Here is a 13,731-nt window from a genome sequence, read left to right as displayed (position 1 = left end):
TAAGCTTCAGGGGATGGTGGGGGGGTTCGTTGGACGACCAGTGGAACGTCTATATTCTGCACCGGGTCAACAGGAGGAGAAGCTGCAGCTGCGCCCTGAGCGCACGCTTCCACCTGCACGGTGAGAGCCTCCATCCTACGGTTGAGGATGACATTTTGCTCGGTCAGTAAATCCAGCCGAGCAGTAAAGGCCGAGAGGATTTGCTGCAACTCACCGATCACGCCCCCTGCAGACGCCTGTGCATCCTGCTCTTCCATTGGCTGGCCAACAGATGGTTGACGCCCTTCGGGATCCATGACATTGGCCGAGATATCCTGTTGTGAAAGTCTAATGACACGGACCCACAACAGGGGGCGTAAATGAACAGACAACAGATGAGCCAAAAATACAACACTTTACTGTTGTGAAGCGTGCACAACGAAATACAGACAAATACAGAATTTGGACAGAGTCAAATGTACTAAGGTGACATGTGGGCAGGCTCGAGGATAGAAGACGTCCGTCCAGAGAAGAGCCGGATCCCACACGATTTCCACTGCCACCGAACCCGGAGAATACTGGAGCCGCCAAGTTCCGAGTCCCCAGGTGGCCACTGTCTCCGGCTGTCGGATCTGGTACTGCTGGCAGGAAGCAGAAACAGTTATGTGTGGGTGTGTGTACACCCAGCAAATACAAGTAGCGACAGTTCCTTAATGGTGGGTAAGACACCTCCAAAACAGGAACACAATAACGAGTACAGTAGCACCTACTGAACGGCTGAGAATATACCTCCAAAGGCAAACGATATCTCGGCAGCGGGGTGGAGATGTCTTCCAGCTTATATGGAGTGGTTGATGAGTTGATGATTGGTGACAGCTGTCAGGAGTTAATGAGTGACAGTTGTCACTCTCGGCTGTCCTGTGAGGCGGCAGCGCCCTCTCGTGCCTGAAGCCCGCACTCCAGGCAGGGCGCCCTCTGAATGGTGGGCCAGCAGTACCTCCTCTTCAGCGGCCCACACAACAGTCACACCTTGATGATTTAGCCAGTGTATGGCAATCATAGTAAAAATGCTGGCATATGTAGGTGTCACAATAATTTAGCTAGCGTATGCTGAGAGCTCCATTTCCCCAGAGTGGTTCCGGTCGATACTGCATGGTATGATACGTGTCAGAACAGTTAAGTCTGCCTTGGTTTGAGGTTCCACCACTGGCAGAACCCTTTCGTTTGGCAGGTGGAACACTTAAATATTGATGAGCGCGTCATCGAGCATGTGTACACTGTCGCGCTGCATCTTTTCTCCACACGGAGGCAAAACAGAGTAATTTAACATCACTTTATTTCTGTCTTGGTGGATCATGCGATTTATTTTTATTGTGTGCAAAATGCTGAAGAATCCACTGATGTCTGTGGTAAACACTGATGTGAATGAATAAGGAGCTGTGACTCAACTTTTAAAATAAGTTTTCTTGTTGTGGCACAAAGTGTTGTCATTTCCTGGTTCAGACTGAGAAACACAAAATGCAGAGGGACCTGCTTTAAAATGCTACATTTCTTCACCCATGACAAGGAATTAAAGTACTTTCAGATGTCATTTTCCAAAATCAGGAAGCTTAAAATGGATAAGTTTTTGTCAGGCTGTGACAATGAATCAGACTAAGATGAACAGGTAAGATTAAGACTTTATATTAACTCCATGTGTGAATGTTTCAAATATTAAAACCAGTCTGTTTGCATGAGGAGTGCAGCTTTCAGCGAATCAATGGACGCATTTCAGCTTATGAGTAACTTACAAGAAACGTGTGTCAACAATCGCATAACTTACCTACAACTTATGGCCTGCGTATGCAGGATGCATAAGTCATATGTCGAAAATATTGTGCATTTTCAAAGATTTTTTGAGGTGCTCGCCATATATCAATGTGCTCTTAATTTATACAAAGCTTACCAATAACTTGTTACACGCCAGTGTATGCCAGCATTTTTAACACGGTCGACATACGCTGGCTGAATCGTTAAGTGGTGACAGGGGTGTTAGATTTACTGCCATGATACATTGAATCTAGGATTTTAAACATGCCCAAAACAGCACAAATATGCTGATGTCAGGTCAGGGGGATTTTTATGCTGCAGATATATACCGAATACTGTAGTAACCCCCAGATTTCTGATTGAATTGTCTGAATTTCATGTATGCTCATCTGTCATTTAGTCATATGAATCAAACAAAACCACAAAAATGGCCATGGCAATGAACAAAGAAACAAAATATGACAATGTAAAATTTTGCATTTTCAACATTTTCCAGGAAATTATGTTTTCGATATATATACGTACACGTGTGGGTGTATACACAGTTTATGTAGTAAACTTCAAACTCATCACTGATCACTTTGAAAGTGAAACAAATTACACGCAAACAGCCATTTATGATATAAGCTCCTACATCATGTCATCTGTTGATTTTTTAAATGTGAGTCAACATCTTTCACAGTAGCAGCATCTTAACTGAAATTATGTTAGGTGGAGGAGTGCCATTTTATTTCCCTGCACAACAGTTCTGCACAGAATAATACAAGATGTGAACATAATCACAAAAGCTGGGAAAAAAACAAAGACACGACACTTACATAAATGGCAACATCTGTGTTCATGTAGCATGCACCATAAGCGCGGACCGACGAAGTGAGGACAAGGATCATTGGCTTGGCGGTGGTCACGTTGAGATCAAACATACTGGAGTCCTGTGGGGAAATAATAAAACATTTGTTACTCAAAATGGTCCCTCACATCAGGAGAACTTGGAAACAGAGAAATAAGCTGCATTAATTTGATATATTTATAGTGCCTCCTGCATTTCCATAAATTTTGCAGTTGTCAAGCATGTTGTGACTTAATTTTGTGTGAGCTGTATAAAAATACACTTAGACCTTAACAACAGAATCAACCTCGTAATAATAAAATAGAGTGACAAAAAAGGAAAAAAGAACAAAACAAAGAAGGAGAAGAAAGAATAAAATAAAGTGGGAATAGCAAAAGTAAATGTCTCTACAAATTGCGGCAAGTCTTCCAATAAAAGTCCGTTTTAAGAAATGATTTAAAAGATTATAATGATTTTTCACCCTGAGATACAGAAAGTTCCAAAGCAGAGAAATTGTGCAGTTTGAACAACTAAGAGACCTTCACCAAAGCAAATGAGCTTGCACTGTGGCTCGTAGCAAATTAACACGATTAACATACCTGAACTGTTGCTGGAAATCTGACTATTCAGTGGTTTGAAGGCTTAAAGTGTTGAACATGTTGACAGATTTTCAGCAGCAGCTTGGATTCAAATATGCACTTATCTTAATGCTCCATGACAAAACTCCAAAGGTAAGGTGGAAGAGCAAAACATGGGAGGCTAAAGAATTTCAGCATACGGCCGTCAACGGCATAACACTGGAAATTAATGTGTTTATGAAACAGGTCTCTGTGGAGGCGGTGTGCTGCAGCGTGCCAGAAGGTGTGGTGCATCAGTGATGTGGAGCGGCCACATGTATTTAAAATGTAACCGTGTGAGTGAACATCTGCATTTATGTCACACTGAGGCAAGACTGCCTCAGGCATGCCAGAAAAGAGACGCCACATAAACAAACAGAACCACACCAGTGCCTTCACAGAGTACAATCAGTGAAGGAGGGAGCTGAGCGGCACAGGTGTGAAAGACGGCTGGAGAAAGAAGAAAGAGGGAAAGACGAGTGTATTTTTGTCCATCACAGAGGCTGAATAAACACTGGTGTGTCTTCAAGGGACTTTGTGGGACAAGAGCTGGTCTACCAACCTAGAAGACTGGGGATCGATTCCAGGTGCGCGCCTTTGGCTACACGCCTGTGTAATTGGAGAAGATACTTCACCTGCATGATCCCAATGGAAAGAGCCGTGAATGGGTACTGGCTTTGGAAGTCACCTCCATTATTACACTGAGCAGTGTCAGATGGGCCTCAGGGCCTGTAGAGGATTTACTCCTAATATGTGAACTGCTTCACAATTCCCCATGAACAGGACCCAATACTGACTTTTGAGATGTTCCAGTTACCCACCTCACATTTAGACCCGTTCACCCTTGTGCAATGGACAACCCCTCAGCACTGCAACCCTCCAGAGACAAGCACCTTGATGTTGTCCCTCTCTCCAGTGGTTTCACCTTCTCCTGAAATGAGGCTCCAAATGACTTTCCCCACATCCAGATCATAATACATGCCACCTGCTGAAGGAAGGCAGCAACAACTTTATTCCCACACAGTATGGACAGGGCATCGTGCGTCTGGTAAAGGTGCCTCCCTAGAGAGGTGTTCCAGGGTATGTCCATCTGGGAGGAGACCCTGGGGAAGACCCAGGACTAGGTGGAGAGATTATATCTCCACACTGGCCTGGAAACACCTGGGTTCCCCAGTCAGAGGTGGTAAATGTGGCCCGGGAAAGGGAAGTTTGGGTCCCGTGCTGGAGCTGTTGGTGGACATAATGAAATCATCTGTGTTTGTCTGTGTGTTAGCAGGATTACTTCAAAACTAATGCACGGATTCACACGGATTCATATTAGGCCATGGAAGACTCAACTGAATTTTGGAGGTTATCCAGATCCAGAATGGCAGACATCAGAAATCTGATTGCACTTGATGTGTTTATTTTATTATTCTGGTTTGCTTGTTATTATTATTCACAAACATTCAATTTAAGTTCCTAGTTAATCTGGAAAACATTGTACTTAAACCTCAAATGAGATCTAAGCCTAGCATTGAGAGGGATTGTCAGCAACAATATTTTTGCCATGTTGCATGTTTCTCATTTTCCAATTTTCCATGTTTCTCAAAAGGAAAAGCAGACACCCAGGTTTCACCTGGCTGCAACAGAGATTTTTTTTTTCCTCAAGAGATGGGGATAGACTGGATGTCTGTCTGGGGTGTTGCCATCCAAAGCCCAACTTTCTTCCACAGCACACATGCAATGACATGTGGCATCAGTGCAAGCTCCCAGACCTGACTGACCTTTTAGGGGACATCACAATTGAGAGACAACTGTAGCGGAAGACATTTTAAATTCAACAGTGAGAATAAGAGTACATCCAAGCTGAAGCCTCAATATTTTAGTCAAAATACACTTGTGTGAAGTCATAACCATTTATAGCAAATGCATATGCAGTAGCATGATGCAGCCAAGGATCTTGTCTTTTAAGATTTCTGAATGACTTCAAAGACTCTGCTGAGAGCGCTAATCTCCACCAGTAGCTAAACATGTAAACACTCCACTGTGTAATCAACCAAATTAAAGTTTGAATGACATAAAACGGTAGATTTGAGAATGTGGAGGCATGTTTAAGCAGATTCTGCTAAATCGATTTCAGAAAACCCAAAACATTAAAAGTTGTGCACCAAATTCTTGACTTGTTTTTGATTTTTTAAAGGTATATTTGATGTAATCATTTTGCTCCATTAAAAGAACATTATATTGCCATAATATTTGCATCCACGATGGGTAAACGTCAACTTTCTTCTAACCACAACCCTATGCAAGAAATCAATCAATCAATCAATCAACTTTTTTCTTATATAGCGCCAGATCACAACAAACAGTTGCCCCAAGGCGCTCCATATTGCAAGGCAAGGCCATACAATAACCATGAAAAACCCCAACGGTCAAAACGACCCCCTATGAGCAAGCACTTGGCCACAGTGGGAAGGAAAAACTCCCTTTTAACAGGAAGAAACCTCCAGCAGAACCAGGCTCAGGGAGGGGCAGTCTTCTGCTGAGACTGGTTGGGGCTGAGGGAAAGAACCAGGAAAAAGACATGCCGAGAAGGGGGGCAGAGATCGATCACTAATGATTAAATGCAGAGTGATGCATACGGAGCAAAAAAAGAAAGAAACAGTGCATCATGGGAACCCCCCCACAGTCTACGTCTAAAGCAACATAACCAAGGGATGGTCCAGGGTCACCCGATCCAGCCCTAACTATAAGCCTTAGCGAAAAGGAAAGTTTTAAGCCTAATCTTAAAAGTAGAGAGGGTATCTGTCTCCCTGATCTGAATTGGGAGCTGGTTCCACAGGAGAGGAGCCTGAAAGCTAAAGGCTCTGCCTCCCATTCTACTCTTACAAACCCTAGGAACTACAAGTAAGCCCGCAGTCTGAGAGCGAAGCGCTCTAATGGGGTAATATGGTACTACGAGGTCCCTAAGATAGGATGGGACCTGATTATTCAAAACCTTATAAGTAAGAAGAAGAATTTTAAATTCTATTCTAGAATTAACAGGAAGCCAATGAAGCGAGGCCAACACGGGTGAGATATGCTCTCTCCTGCTAGTCCCCGTCAGTACTCTAGCTGCAGCATTCTGAACCAACTGAAGGCTTTTTAGGGAACTTTTAGGACAACCTGATAATGAATTACAATAGTCCAGCCTAGAGGAAATAAATGCATGAATTAGTTTTTCAGCATCACTCTGAGACAAGACCTTTCTGATTTTAGAGATATTGCGTAAATGCAAAAAGGCAGTCCTACATATTTGTTTAATATGCGCTTTGAATGACATATCCTGATCAAAAATAACTCCAAGATTTCTCACAGTATTACTAGAGATCAGGGAAATGCCATCCAGAGTAACGATCTGGTTAGACACCATGCTTCTAAGATTTGTGGGGCCAAGTACAATAGCTTCAGTTTTATCTGAGTTTAAAAGCAGGAAATTAGAGGTCATCCATGTCTTTATGTCTGTAAGACAATCCTGCAGTTTAGCTAATTGGTGTGTATCCTCTGGCTTCATGGATAGATAAAGCTGGGTATCATCTGCGTAACAATGAAAATTTAAGCAATACCGTCTAATAATACTGCCCAAGGGAAGCATGTATAAAGTGAATAAAATTGGTCCTAGCACAGAACCTTGTGGAACTCCATAATTAACTTTAGTCTGTGAAGAAGATTCCCCATTTACATGAACAAACTGTAATCTATTAGACAAATATGATTCAAACCACCGCAGCGCAGTGCCTTTAATACCTATGACATGCTCTAATCTCTGTAATAAAATTTTATGGTCAACAGTATCAAAAGCAGCACTGAGGTCCAACAGAACAAGCACAGAGATAAGTCCACTGTCCGAAGCCATAAGAAGATCATTTGTAACCTTCACTAATGCTGTTTCTGTACTATGATGAATTCTAAAACCTGACTGAAACTCTTCAAATAGACCATTCCTCTGCAGGTGATCAGTTAGCTGTTTTACAACTACCCTCTCAAGAATCTTTGAGAGAAAAGGAAGGTTGGAGATTGGCCTATAATTAGCTAAGATAGCTGGGTCAAGTGATGGCTTTTTAAGTAATGGTTTAATTACTGCCACCTTAAAGGCCTGTGGTACATAACCAACTAACAAAGATAGATTGATCATATTTAAGATTGAAGCATTAAATAATGGTAGGACTTCCTTGAGCAGCCTGGCAGGAATGGGGTCTAATAAGCATGTTGATGGTTTGGATGAAGTAACTAATGAAAATAACTCAGACAGAACAATCGGAGAGAAAGAGTCTAACCAAATACCGGCATCACTGAAAGCAGCCTGCTCTGTGTTGGTATATGACATTAGAGAACATAAAGAAGGAATCATATCCTTAAACCTAGTTACAGCGCTTTCTGAAAGACTTCTAGTGTAATGAAACTTATTCCCCACTGCAGGGTAGTCCATCAGGGTAAATGTAAATGTTATTAAAAAATGATCAGACAGAAGGGAGTTTTCAGGGAATACTGTTAAGTCCTCTATTTCCATACCATAAGTCAGAACAAGATCCAAAATATGATTAAAGTGGTGGGTGGACTCATTTACTTTTTGAGCAAAGCCAATAGAGTCTAAATAGATTAAATGCAGTGTTGAGGCTGTCATTCTCAGCATCTGTGTGGATGTTAAAATCGCCCACTACAATTATCTTATCTGAGCTAAGCACTAAGTCAGACAAAAGGTCTGAAAATTCACAGAGAAACTCACAGTAACGACCAGGTGGACGATAGATAATAACAAATAAAACTGGTTTTGGGACTTCCAATTTGGATGGACAAGACTAAGAGACAAGCTTTCAAATGAATTAAAGCTCTGTCTAGGTTTTTGATTAATTAATAAGCTGGAATGGAAGATTGCTGCTAATCCTCCGCCCCGGCCCGTGCTACGAGCATTCTGACAGTTAGTGTGACTCGGGGGTGTTGACTCATTTAAACTAACATATTCATCCTGCTGTAACCAAGTTTCTGTTAGGCAGAATAAATCAATACGTTGATCAATTATTATATCATTTACCAACAGGGACTTAGAAGAAAGAGACCTAATGTTTAATAGACCACATTTAACTGTTTTAGTCTGTGGTGCAATTGAAGGTGCTATATTTTTTCTTTTTGAATTTTTATGCTTAAATAGATTTTTGCTAGTTATTGGTGGTCTGGGAGCAGGCACCGTCTCTACGGGGATGGGGTAATAAGGGGATGGCAGGGGGAGAGAAGCTGCAGAGAGGTGTATAAGACCACAGCTCTGCCTCCTGGTCCCAACGCTAGACAGTCACAGTTTGGAGGATCCAAAAAATTGGCCAGATTTCTAGAAATGAGAGCTGCTCCCTCTAAAGTGGGATGGATGCCGTCTCTCCTAACAAGACCAGGTTTTCCCCAGAAGCTTTGCCAATTATCAATGAAGCCCACCTCATTTTTTGGACACCACTCAGACAGCCAGCAATTCAAGGAGAACATGCGGCTAAACATGTCACTCCCGGTCTGATTGGGGAGGGGCCCAGAGAAAACAACAGAGTCCGACATTGTTTTTGCAAAGTTACACACCGATTTAATGTTAATTTTAGTGACCTCCGATTGGCGTAACCGAGTGTCATTACTGCCGACGTGAATTACAATCTTACCAAATTTACGCTTAGCCTTAGCCAGCAATTTCAAATGTCCTTCGATGTCGCCTGCTCTGGCCCCCGGAAGACAATTGACAATGGTTGCTGGTGTTGCTAACTTCACATTTCTCAAAACAGAGTCGCCAATAACCAGAGTTTGATCCTCGGCGGGTGTGTCGTCGAGTGGGGAAAAACGGTTAGAGATGTGAACGGGTTGACGGTGTACACGGGGCTTCTGTTTAGGGCTACGCTTCCTCCTCACAGTCACCCAGTCAGCCTGCTTTCCCGACTGCACGGGATCTGCCAGGGGGGAACTAACGGCGGCTAAGCTACCTTGGTCCGCACCGACTACAGGGGCCTGGCTAGCTGTAGAATTTTCCACGGTGCGGAGCCGAGCCTCCACTTCGCCCAGCCTGGCCTCCAAAGCTACGAATAAGCTGCACTTATTACAAGTACCGTTACTGCTAAAGGAGGCCGAGGAATAACTAAACATTTCACACCCAGAGCAGAAAAGTGCGGGAGAGACAGGAGAAGCCGCCATGCTAAATCGGCTAAGAGCTAGTAGCTACGCTAAGCTAGCGGATTCCCAAAAACACACAAAGTGAATAATGTGCAAATAATCCAGAGGAGATTCAGCAGAAGGAGTGCCCCAATCAAGGCACCAAACAGGCCATGAAGCAGCACAGGCAACGCACGACAACGGTGCTAAAATAAAATAAAATAAAAAAAAAACGAAAGCGTTAGCAAGCTAGTTAGCCTGCCAACGCTAATGAAAGTTAGCTGATAAAAGTGCTCCGTCGCGATGTTTCGACCGTTAGAGGTCTTCCTTAGGCGTTGGAGCACAGTAAAAAGTTAAAAAAAATTAAAAAGTAAAAAAAAGTCTTGAAAAAGACTGTTAGTTCAAGTCCAAAGCAGCAGGTAGCAGTCTGACTGTTCATGTACAATTAAGGCTGATAACGTTTCGTTTGATGGGATTTTGTTTTATTCTCCACTGTACGACACTCTGAGCAATACGACCACTACAACAGTTGATCCACCACCCACTTGAATAAACTAAAACAAGCCAACCCTCAAAGTGAAAGTCAATATCCTAGATGGCAAAATAATCTGGCCAAATGCTGGTTCACATCCGGCCCACTTGTGTGAGGTCTGGGCCACATTACGGCTGCTGTCTGGGATAACAGCATGTGACAGAAGAATAACGATGAGAGTGAGAAAAATGGAGGTGCAGAATTAGACAAAGTGTGCAGTGTGAAATCATTAATAATTTGTCAGCTAAAATAATACAAAGAATGTTGCCTGTTATCAGTCATTCCACAAGCCAAATGATTTTTTTAAAAATGACTGCTATTTTAATTTATCCAGCAGGTTGTTGCTGATTTAATTGGAGGTTTATGTTTAAACTCCTTATCTTGTGTTCCCATGTGAAATACCATGTCGTTTAACTTCAAACACTGCATTTTAACACTGTACAGCTTGTCATACCAATAGATTTGTTTAAAGCGACAGTTTATGCATTTGGTGGTGCTGATGGAAAGGATGGCAAAGGAGAGACATCACACTTTATATGAAAAGAAGGTTTCAGATTCTATACATTTAGAACAATTTGGACTTTTGATTTTGTGTTATACCCAAAACTTGCTTTCAAAAAGAAAAGAAAAGAAAGAAGTCCTTCTGCTCGAAACAATCCAGAACAATCTCGACTGAATCACTCGTCTAGATCACTGACATTGCAATCCGGTATTCTCTCACACAACACCGATAATCGCTTTTATAAACTGTGTATAAAACCTCATTAACGTAATTTAGTACATAACGCAATACCTCGTTAACCAAATTTCCATGAAGGACACAGTTGAATGTAACAACGGCGATGTGATTCACTAATTGCCGCCACACTTATGAATCAACTTTAATTAGCATGCTGTGCATTTATGTGGCGTACAGCTGACACTGCTGAGCTTTACAGATAAACACAATGGTGTGTGTGTGTGAACCCTTTCACTGAGAAATAAGGAGTAGTGAACTTACTTCTGATTGCCCTGAATAGAAAATAACTGGGTTATGATGGCATTTTGATTTATCAAAGTTTAAAAGTAACACAATGTCTTCCCATAATGAATGAGTGTCATTTCCTGAGCTTATTGTGATTCATAACATGATAAATCAATGTTTTCCTTAAATACTACTCTGCAATGTGCTTCATTGTCTCTTTTAGTGTCCCTCCCTTCATCCATGGATAATTTCTCATTTTCATCTCTGAATCATGAACATTTCTGACCCAGACTGCTCACTCTTCTACTGTTCTTCCTGTACTTTCAAGATACAATTGTTGTTCGTTGTCAGACATTTTTTTTCCAAAAGAGCATTTTTTCTCTTTGCCAATGCAGTTTCCAGTTATTCTTTTGGCCCACTCCCTTAACTTGAACTGGCTCCATTGGTCCAGTCTCGGCACTGTGCCAAGAGCAAGGCCCGCCAAGCTAGCGTGTGACATCAACAGGCTCCGTAAGCAGCTCCTCCCTGTGAAATTTCCCGGCCCATGCAACCCCCTTGATGCTCCCTCTGTGAGCTCAAAATGTTGAGAGCCAAGTGTCTCTGGTAAGCAGTAAATCAACATGCAAAACAAAGGGATGGGGGGAAAGGTGACAAGAAAAATGTCAGAACAAAGAAAGAGGGAGTCCAGAGCAAAGCTCTCGTGTGAGTGGACAGTTTGGCGAGAGACGAAGTTCCCCATCGTCAGTGTTTACGCAACAAAAAATAATCCATTCTAAACAGACAGTGGAGAACAGATAAAAAAGGTCTGCGCTCTTAAGCTCTTATGTCCACTTTGTTCTTCTACATGATAAAAATCCACTCATAATCCCATGTGAGAACAGGATATGTGGAATATACACTGGTTCATGCAGATGAGAAACATCCACAAAATCCACATCAAGTAAATACCATCACATAACATTTTTAACACATCTTACAATGTTGTTTTTAAGTGTACCATAAAATACTGTGTATATTATATTCTTCAGTCCCCTCAAAATCACTATCCTTGAAATCAGTTTTCTTTTTCTGATTTACAGCACATTAAGTACCAATTTTCAGTTCCAATAAATCCATTCCAACAAAAGACAACAGATTTAACAAGCGTTTGCCAATATTTATGCCTGAAACTCAGCCTGGCAGACAGACAATCTGTGCTTATTCCAAATGAAGGCCAGAGAGTTTAGTTATCATTACTAATATCCACCGACAAAACAAAGCAACATGAACAACAGATTCAGAAAAGCAATCTCAACAATGTAAAAGCAGATAAGTTGCACTTATTTAACATCAAATATCAAAAATACTGCAGAGAGAAACTGACAACACTAAGACGCACCAAACATAACAGGTTCTGAGCATCATGGATGCGCCAGTTAGATGGGCACATGACATGAAGTAGGGTGGCCAGTTCCTTTCCTTGCCATTTTGGACCCTGGCCCACAACTGGAACAACTCAGGTATTCCTATTACTGGTGGGTGAGCAGGCGGGAGGCATCAGGCACCAAATCCAGCTTGGACGTGAACCACCTTCTGCACAGAAGGCCAGTGCTAAAAGCCCAAAAAACAAAGTCTATACCAGGGTGGACAATAGAGCGCCAAGACTGTGCAGGTTTTTCCTTTGTTACCAATCCTCTCAGCAGGTGATTTCAGATGATCAGGGGCCTCATGTACAAAGAATGCGTACACACAAAAACCTGTCTGTCTCCACGTCCACATGCAGATGTATCAAAAGTGACTTGAGCATGGAAATGTGTGGTGTGTCACGCAAAATTCCTGGCTCACGTATGCACGTTTCTACAGCTATTGTGCCATCTCCAACATCTACAGGTGACACAGGGAACAGTTAATAGTGAGACAACAAGATGTCAGAGTGATGTGCACATCAGAGACACATTGACGAACATTTACCACACCCACGTGTGTGCAATTATTTGGATGGATATAAAACCATGTGCAAAGTGATGCGTAAAATGGCACTAACAGTGGCTGTGTTAGCGTTGTTAGAGGACCTTGCAAATGGTGCAATCAGAAGTGAGCGTGTATTTAGGGAACAAAGATTTACTTCCAAATGAGGATAACTGGCTCTGAAACCGATTTCAATTACCCAGGCCACTGTGACTGGAGTTGCGCACAGAACTGCAGCCAGCTCAGAGCGCAATACGGCGAGGAGCCAGGGGTTGTCTGTGCTCAAACAGGTGATGATCACACTGGGTTTCCTGGCATCAGAAGCATCCCAGCATGAGCTGGCTGATTGTAGGGATGGACCGATCCAATCCCAGATCGGTATAGTGTTCCGATACTGACGTAAATCAAGTACTGGAAAATACTGATCCAATTCACGACATTTTCCAATACCTTGGAAGAGCCACTATGAATCCTCAACTGCTGTTTGCTCTCTGCTTTGTTTACTGCCGAGCGGGAGGAGGGGAGGTTTCTGAAGCTGGGCTGTTTGAGAGAGCTCTCTTCCGCATTGTTCTAGCTGCAGTTAGTGGCAAATTTCTGCCCGGCTCTCAGGTTTAAATTGTCCGTTCGTCGAGCATGGATTTTCCGAAAAATTAACTGAATTGTTGCTGAAAATGTGTGCTAAAAATTTAGCCACTTCACGGTCCTGAGGTTGTCAAACGCTATGAAAAGCCAGCTCAGCGTGCAGCCGTGGAGAAGCCGAACAGAGATTCTGTCCGCTAAAAGGTTAAAAAAAAAAAAAAAAAAGAGTCTCCATTAATATCCTGTGCGTGAGCGTCGGTGATGATACATTTATTTTACAGTTGAAAGGATTCGTGTTTCCAAAAAGAGCGACAGACAAGCAGAGATTGAGACAGAG

The 13,731-nt window shown here is 42.4% G+C and overlaps 1 protein-coding gene across 1 annotated transcript in view; it reads right to left on the bottom strand.

Annotated features, from left to right (window-relative positions):
- The window catches only part of eng (endoglin), a 95,927-nt gene that overhangs the window by 31,595 nt on the left and 50,601 nt on the right, over positions 1 to 13,731 (bottom strand). The window contains exon 4 of the mRNA XM_034192120.1: positions 2,607 to 2,720. Coding sequence (XP_034048011.1) covers positions 2,607 to 2,720 — 114 coding nt within the window. The remainder of the gene's footprint in view (positions 1 to 2,606; positions 2,721 to 13,731) is intronic.

Source organism: Thalassophryne amazonica, chromosome 17, assembly GCF_902500255.1.
Source record: "Thalassophryne amazonica chromosome 17, fThaAma1.1, whole genome shotgun sequence".
NCBI lineage: Eukaryota > Metazoa > Chordata > Actinopteri > Batrachoidiformes > Batrachoididae > Thalassophryne > Thalassophryne amazonica.
This window is presented reverse-complemented; position numbering and strand designations above follow the sequence as displayed.